Consider the following 9,050-nt stretch of genomic DNA (forward strand, 5'->3'; position numbering starts at 1 on the left):
ATTACGACGATAAATAACAACTAAACAACTTGTGCAAATTTTAATGGTTTATTTCAGTTCCCTCCTTAAAAAATTCATTACATAAAGGGATTATAATAAGCGATGAGAGCTAGAACTTCTGTCCAAATTATACACATTACTAATGACAGGTGACTATGTTACAAATGTACAAGTGGTGGCACTCGGATTAATCAATTTGTGGGTTGTTCTGGAACAGATATTCCGCCTGAAAGAAAAAATAAATTAAGGGTATTAAATTCAAGCTTCTGAAAATCAATAGTCAGATTAGATAAGGGTAGGCAAAACGAAAGGTGATAGCGACTATGTGTGGTATAAGGTACTTGTTCCCATGGTAGGCGTACCCACAGTAAAGGCCTTCTTTTACTTGCAAAGTAAACAGAGACACACTGTGTAAATGAGCATGAATGAGATGCAAGAAGAAAGGAACGGAACTGCGCCTATTTCCTTCACCTTCTTTGCTTCCTTCACTAGAGAAAAGCGCAGGTTTGCGGAAGACAGGAAAAGCAAGCTCTTTGGAGTGGGTATATACAGTGTGTTGTGTCAAAATACATGCAAAGTAGCATTGTCCACAAAGCATGCTCACCACGAAGTCTATGGGGTCGTCCGGTCGTACTTTACAGGCCTCAATGAGGCCCTGAGTCAGCGTGGGCATCACATGCTTCATCAGGTAGTTCCTCAGGGGGATGGACTGGTTTTCAAGAAGTTCTTGCTCCTGTTTCTTAACCTCTTGAAGCCGGACACGCTAAGACAAACAAACTGGCAATTAGAACACTCGACGCATAAACCGTACGAACATTTTGACTATTCAGAAATCGTTAAAAATGATTTCTAAAGAACTGGCCACCGCTGTCATTACTTCGAGGTCATCCCAGACGAAGTTCAAGTTTAAAACTCCTTCATGATCAAAAGTGTTAAGACATAAAAGCATTCTAAAATAAAGAGCGATTGCTCGCAAGCATTAATCACTGGATATAGCCGATTTATCAAGAGGATAGCCGATGTATCTATGCTAGCGAACGTCCCGTAAAAAATGGCACAAACTTTAGTTGCCTAACTACTGTAATCAAATTCCGTTTGTTGGGTTTAGAAATTAGCCGTCTACGATTCAACATATTTAGTTAACGGCGGGGTATTGTAGCTCCATGGTCTAAACTTCATCTGAGGTGTCCAGGAGGTACTACAAATGGCGATCGTTTACGGAATAGCGGATCTCACCCATTCCTCCTCCCTCTGAGCTCGTAGCGCCGCCTCCTCGGCTTCTCTGCGCTCTCGCTCCTCGCGCTCTTTACGCTCTTTTTCCAGCTGAAACAACAACAAAAATAAAAAAAACTCGTCAGTATCAGAGAACTTTATTATAATAGAAACGCCCATCAGCTGTTTAATAGTTAGTCCCTAAGCTTTTCGAGTAAGCGTCCCACCCCAGCCCACCCCAAAGTCATATAGGAATCCCTAACGTCAGCCCCAAACTCTACGTTAGATTTAGACTTGTAACTGTTTTATACTATAATAAATGTCAGCCCCAAACTCTACGTTAGGTTTAGACTTATAACTGTTTTATACGAATAAATGTCGGCCACCAAAATCTCTTCCTTACCCTTTTCTCCGTTTCCTTTCTCTCCATCTCTGCAAGCTCTTCTGGCGTCGGTCCTTCAATCACAATCACTCATAAGTAACCGTCAACTCCTCGACTATCCCCTCCCAAACACGCAGCGTTCTTGTATAATTCAGCCGCATACTTAGGGTACCCACTTGGCCGCGAATACTATCCAGTTCCTATACACACCTATAACTGCGCACCCAATTAAGTCCTGGGTACGCGCCTGCATGAAAACCACACGCGGCAGACCTATCCGTCTGGGATGTACAGCTTACCGTAATTTCTCGGTTCACCCATCAGCTTCTTTATCTGTTCCACAGTTGCACACATCTTCGGGTCGTTGGAGTCTTGTGAAATATCTAAACACAAAATACATGATCATTAATACCTTAACATAGAAACACAAGTTTCCTTTCAAAGACTTTGAGAAGGCTCTAGGCTCCAGTGCTCTTGTTCGACTGCGTAAAGCACGCCGGGAAGAACAGCTTTTCTGCGGAAGAGCGCTCGCAAAGCCTGCTGGGTCCCGAGCATGGATTTCGAGTCAATGCTGTTCATTTTGCTGCTAGAGTTATTATATAAATAAGGCGATACAAGTGCAAAAAGTTACACGCTTTCCCTACATAATACAGGGCAAATGGGACTTCACACCTTGATTTCTACAGAACGTCGCAATAAATACAATGGAAATGCAAATACGTTTGGATGTGGCCCTGAATTCTGTAGTCTAGCAGAAAGGGGCGACTGGGTTTTAGATTCGTTGTTTTTTTTATAGAAATGAATGCACATCAAACCTATATTATCAGGGTGGATCTCCAGCTCATCGAAGAAGTTGAGTACAGTCTCGTCTTCGGTGTTGACAGCGCGGTACTCGGACAGACGACGCATCAACCCTGAGATAAAAATCAGGATTAAACAACTATCAGCAGTAAGAAGGGATGGATATAGATCTTGTGGCGGCCTGATGGTATATATATATGAAGGAAGTCAGCATATGTCTACCAACCACTTCCTACCCCCACCCCCCCCCCCCCCTTCTGCCAGCCCCAATGTTAGTAATTGTGAGTCTCAGCGACCACACCCTCTGCTTGGGATCCTAACATGTGTCCTGAGGAAATCATTGTACAGTATGTCTACAACCCCCAATCCCCTCCCAACACTTGCCTCCCCCCTTTTCCGCCTTTTCACCTCCGTGGTAAACATTCTGTCACTAACCCTCTTCAGTATTGTGAGTCCCAGCGACCACACTCTCTGGTAGATTCATAACACGTGTCTTGAGAAAATCATCGGATGCGTCTAACGACACCACGACCTCTGCATCAAAGAAAACAAAGAAATACAACAGGTTATTATTTGGGTAACAGGAATATGGAATATATGACGATTTATGAAAAAGTAGAAAGGTAAGGTTATTAAAAGACATACATTGATGATCGATGATGATTTTCACAGAATGACCAAGACCCACCTGGCATTGTTAACTTGTCATAGGCAAGGGGTGACTCGTCTTCTGCCTCCTCGCCTTCTTCAGCTAAAAAAACGCACACATTATTGATACTCAAGGTTAAGAGTCAAGCTCACCCTGCCATCTCATGGCAGAGGGCCAGCAACAAGCCTGGAATGGCCCGTCCAAAGTCTGGCAGTGGGACATAAGCTCAGGAGACTCAGCTTCTGTCAAGGTGAAACCTACCTGCAAAGAGCTCTTTTGCCTGTTCGTATGTCTTGGGATATCCATCAAGAATAAAACCCTAAAAGAATACATGGAAGAATAATGAGTTTAAATTCAGTAATACTATTTGAGATCTCTATGCTAGCTATACCTCTTAGAATGGCCAATAGTTTATATAAAAAGGCTGTGTCGTCTTTTTTTAAATGGTCATGTAAAGAAATGATAGCACTTACCTGATTTTGACAGGGCATGGAATGTAGCTTTTCTCTGTAGAATCGAATAATGTATTGATCTTCATAACGCCCTATAAAACAACACAGCAAGATTCAGTAAACATGGTGCAACAAATGTGGTAACGAACAATTGACAGGTCTTGTTAGGAAATTCCACACTAATTGCAAAAGCAAAAATATGCTCTCCTTTTTGGTGCAGTTTTGGTGTGAAATCAATTCTTTCGAATGAGGATGAACAAAACGTCAACGCGTCTAAACAAACACAGATAGATTGGGAAGGGCCTGAGTGTATACACAAATGTACTGTAGGAATACTGTTTGATAATCCTACCATTGTTTTGCTCCTTGCTTTCAAGCAGAGCTTCCAGCAGTTCTTGGTCTTCCTGTGCTTTCATGTCATCCTCATCATCATTGTCTTGGTCTGCGCGAGCTGCACTTTGTTGCTATGGAAACAAATCAGTTATATGGCATAAGGGAGAGGCATACAGAAAAGTATAATCATAACAGTGTAATCCTATATAATTAACAGACTAATACAGTATAAATGCTATACATTACACACCTTTTTTTTCTAAAATCACCTAAATCGGGCTGCCCTAATGATATACTATTATAGCTGTATTGCAAACTATAAAATATTTACCAGTTTTTCAATGGCCTAATCTATGACACTCTGGATCCTAATGTGATTATATACTATTTATAGCTGTATTGCGAAGTAACTATAAAATATTTACCAGTTTTTCAATGGCCTCATCTATGACACTCTGGATCCTAATGTGATTATATACTATTTATAGCTGTATTGCGAAGTAACTATAAAATATTTACCAGTTTTTCAATGGCCTCATCTATCACACTCTGGATCCTAATGTGATTATATACTATTTATAGCTGTATTGCGAAGTAACTATAAAATATTTACCAGTTTTTCAATGGCCTCATCTATCACACTCTGTATTCTAATGTGGTGAAGCTTGTAGTGGGTACAGAGCTGTTTTACGACCAACGTCTTCCCAGAGGCAGGAGGGCCTAGGATACAGGCGCGCACAGGCTGAAAAACAAAAGAGGAGTGAGACAATATATAAACAGGCAAGACACAGAAACACAAAGAAATGGGAACCCAACTCAAACAAATGGAGAATATCAGTATTTTCTAATACCAAAGGTATTTAATGTAATTCATGAACGATTTCTTTTTTCCTTATTTAATATACAGTACAGTAGGGGGTTTGAGTTGCCAGCACCATTACTTAATAATTACTTATATTAGGCAATCTTTCTATTTGAAATAAGCCCTTTTTTGGTGGCTTGGCTGGGGTGGGCTGGGGTGGCCACACTACCCACCCATATGCAAAGGCACATGCCTACCCACCAAAAGTCCTCTCGTCTCCTTATATTCCTTGATGACTTTTTCTATGTTGTCGACAACACCAGTCTGGAAAGAGAAATACATGGCATCAAATTTCTTGTACATACTTAGCAAATGATATAGTGCATAATTTATATTCTTTCATCATAAAACTACCAAGTGAGAAAAAGAATCCCCATTAAAAAGGATTTCCATTGGCTAATGTAGGGAAGCAACTGTGCAACATTTTCTATTGAATTTGTAACATGAAGATATGAAACCTTGATTTTATATTCAAATTCTATCGAGATGGTTAACCATCTTGCGCTGAGACTAGTGCTCCTTTCATGTGTTGTGCTCCTACAATAGGAACCTGCCCATTTAAGAAGAAACATTCTGACTCACCTCTGAGACCCAGTTAATATTCATCCCTTCCTTAATGAATGTTGCTTCCATTCGAAGGTTTACAAGAAGCATGTCAAAATCTGCTTGCTAGAATAACAAACATAATCAGGGCTTCTGGAATTACGTGCTTCCGCGCAATTTGACTTTTTCCGCGTAATCCGAGTAATCCACAAATTTCCGCGTAATCCCATGTAATTTGGCTAAATTTTGAAAGACAAAACATTTAAGTGCACAGCTGATGTGTTCTTTAAGGGTTCTTACCTCTTTTTCTTGTAAAAAAGAGATATATTTTTTCGTAAGAGTGCGATATTTCGAACTGAATTTCGAAAACAGTAAAAACGACTAGGCGTTCTTTGCTAAATCGCATGTATTGCAAAATCCCGCGTAATTTAGTGCATAATGATTGATTTTCCACGCAATTTAGCGCGTAATTTAGCAAAAAATCCCGCATAATTTTGAGTTTTTTCCCGCGTAATTCCAGAAGCCCTGCATAATGAATGAATAAATGTGAATGCAAACATAAGAACAGTTAAACCTGCAACACAGCAAGATACAGTGTATGACATTCTAGCCTTTGAAATCTGAGGAAATTTGTCAGATTTTGCTTGTAGGAAGGGAACTTTCAAAAACCAAATAACATAAGGGGTCTAATGAATAAAAAAGCTGATGGGATGTCATTAAATAAAAAAAATATTTGCATAATAAATTTGCATTTTCCATCCCTTTAAACACATATTAGACTTATATACAAATTAAAGCAAAATGTTAGACCCTGATATCCTATAGGTACATAATTATAATGGAAGTGCATAATTAAGTCCTGGAAGACAGACCTCCAGTTCCTTGATAAGCAGTGCTTCTTCCTTGGAGATCTTCTTGACCTTTCCTGTTCCCAAGTAAATGCTGACAGCCTGTGAAGTTAGAAATCATGTTTCATATGGCTGTTTTTTAATATCCTATAACAGTATACATCAATCAATAGTTTGTGAGCCATAGGAATGAAATGGAAAGAAAATTTTGGGAAGAAAGTGGAGTGAATTGTTTTAATGAGGTGGTATTAATCAAAGAGTGGCATACATTTGACAACAGAAATAATATATTATAGTACCTTGACAATCTCTTCCAGGGTATTTTTAGACTCATCCACCGCCACCATGTAGCGTACTTTGGGATGCTGATCACAAATATTGAGCACAATGCTTGCAAGGTCTGAGATGTGAATAGTAGGCACAATGTTGTCGCCAGGGCCGAAGCACTGCAGGGCTGGCATCTGGCCATGCCATGCTGTCTTGAACAAAAAGTGGAAGATGTCTTCACCAGATCCATATGTCAACCCAGAGGCCACCACATAAGTGATAAATTTTGCTTTGTTGGTTTTGCCATGTTTGATGACTAGTTTTTCAGCACTGATGTGGGGTTTGAAGTTTGGGTGGGCCCGGCGACGGCGGTAGTCATCTTCAGTAAATGGAATCTCTGGGTCATCCTGAGAACATATGCACATAAATTATCACAATGGGACACTAGCAAGAAATTAAGAATAAAAATAACATAGAAGTTATTAGGTGCATTGTTTTTTTCTAGCGCACCAATATCATACTTCAACTTTAGTAATGCATGATGCCTAATCCATGATATAATATATGATGATACTGCAGTATGCCCACTCACAGGGTCTAAAGGCTTGCTACGAGCCCAAGTCATGATAGTAGACATACAGATGAACACTTTTAGTCCACTCCAGTTCTCAAGCTCTGCATGCAATGCTGAAGAAAGATTCAAATAAAGAAAGTATGTCTTATAAATGTCAGTATGCCACAGGAGTAAACAGCAACTTGCATGTCATTTTTAAAGTATGTGCTTGTGTACACTGTAAGAGGATCAACTAATCGGCTCAACAAATCCAAGATATCAAGATGTGTTGTAATAACTTATGGTTAGGAATTGTCTCACAAAGCAACTCACAGTGGTTGCTCTTGGTGAATATATAACTCTTACTGACTAAGTACAAATCAACCAAGTGGGTACAGCACTTCTCGTATACTAAAGGGTAGTAGATGTGAGTGGTGTATGACCCATGCTCATACACCCCACCCCTACTCTCCTACCCTCCATATAATAAAGGGTAATAGCAATGAGTAGTGTATGACCCATGCTCATAGACCCCACCCCTGCTCTCCTACTTTCTGTATAATAAAGGGTAACAACAGTGAGTGGTGTATGACCCATGGTCATTGACCCCACCCCTACTCTCCTACCTTCTGTGATAATAGCAGTGAGTGGTGTATGACCCATGCTCATAGCCCCCTCCCCTACTCTCCTACCCTCCATATAATAAAGGGTAACAACAGTGAGTGGTGTATGACCCATGGTCATTGACCCCACCCCTACTCTCCTACCTTTTGTGGTAATAGCATTGAGTGGTGTATGACCCATGCTCATGGCCCCCTCCCCTACTCTCCTACCCTCCATATAATAAAGGGTAATAGCATTGAGTGGTGTATGACCCATGCTCATAGCCCCCTCCCATACTCTCCTACCTGACACTGCCCATGTTGCCTGATCCACCTGGTCTGGAGGTCCATTAATGTCGTACAGCACAATATCACAGCCAAGGAGGTGAGGGAGCAGTTCCTCTTTAGTTTTGTACTAAAAATTAACAGACAGGTTTTGTAATGATGAGCTACTGTACTTGTCAAAACTTTCACAAGCCAGGGCACTACAGAATCTGTATTTTTTTGTTTGTTTTTTTCCCTTTTCTTTTAGACTAGCACCTCCATGTATGGGAGTGTAATACCTTCTGTCTATTAAAACGTCCTGTCTTTTAAATGCAGGAGATTTCTTTTTTCTTGTCATCACTTACTTCAAAAACCTCATCGACCCAATTAGGTTTAGGTTGAGTTGGGTCCTGCATAGTGCCAACAATCTGATAGCAGGCATCAGTCTGGATGGGGGCTTCTCCACTTGCTTGCGACTCATCGTCATTTACTTCCTCCTCATCTGCCGTAGCTCCTACAACTGAGCGAGCTAATATCTACAGGGGAAAGTTGAATTGTGCAATTTAAAGGGAGAATTCCAGATGTTTCACTATTGTTGCAAATTTTGCGCGCTGGTTAGGCTCTAATAGGCTATAATCTTAAAAATAATCTTTAGAGGAAGTGACCATAGCAGAAAACAAGAAAATATAAAAAATGTAGCTTCATCCACTTGCAAATCTTAGTATAAGTTAAAGTATTTAGACTTACTTATAAAACTTGCCAAATGCTCTTTAAACTAGTTTGTTTAGTCATTCCTTATCTGAGTTTGTACAGCTCATAAATGAACCTATACTAGAAACCATAAAGCTAGTCGCTGCCTCAGTAACAGCTTACTACGTATAGACAATTCTATCTCAAAGGGTAGGAGAATGTTTTATGACAACTCGAGTTGATGCATGAACAGACAGCCTATGCCGTCATTTGAAGGCTAGAAATTAGTCTTTGAATCGATTTTCTTTAAAGCGATTTAGGCAATATTAAACAGGGCTGATAACTTACTTTGCTGATATTCTTGCTTGAGTACGCGTCTACATGGTTTAAAAACACACGGGTCCGTTTGGTTTCCCCTTTCGCTGGAGCAACGTCCGCCATCTTCGTTTCTGTTTCTCTGTAAAGCAGTTGCGAGGCAACACACACAGACATCCGAAAAGGACTCGGCCGAGTAGGCGAACACCCCACGGAAAACTATCGACAGATTTTTTTTTTTGAAAATAACTCTCGCGAGGCAACGTGTCTCAAGCTA

General features: G+C 40.4%; 1 protein-coding gene across 1 annotated transcript; it reads right to left on the reverse strand.

The window, feature by feature from the left end:
* Positions 1–29: 29 nt before the first annotated feature.
* On the reverse strand, positions 30–8,961 carry LOC5508024 (adenylate kinase 7). The gene is made up of 20 exons (XM_001628559.3): positions 8,807–8,961; positions 8,134–8,304; positions 7,811–7,919; positions 6,942–7,036; positions 6,382–6,756; positions 6,107–6,184; positions 5,274–5,360; positions 4,893–4,955; positions 4,443–4,571; positions 3,849–3,960; positions 3,518–3,588; positions 3,306–3,363; positions 3,084–3,146; positions 2,831–2,929; positions 2,410–2,508; positions 1,894–1,977; positions 1,616–1,668; positions 1,237–1,323; positions 605–763; positions 30–226 (listed from the first exon to the last, which is right to left on the reverse strand). Exons 1-20 carry the CDS (start codon positions 8,948–8,950, stop codon positions 188–190), a joined length of 2,175 nt encoding a protein of 724 aa, XP_001628609.2. The 5' UTR covers positions 8,951–8,961; the 3' UTR covers positions 30–187.
* Positions 8,962–9,050: the final 89 nt, after the last annotated feature.

This window comes from Nematostella vectensis, chromosome 7 (genome assembly GCF_932526225.1).
Source record: "Nematostella vectensis chromosome 7, jaNemVect1.1, whole genome shotgun sequence".
Lineage (NCBI taxonomy): Eukaryota > Metazoa > Cnidaria > Anthozoa > Actiniaria > Edwardsiidae > Nematostella > Nematostella vectensis.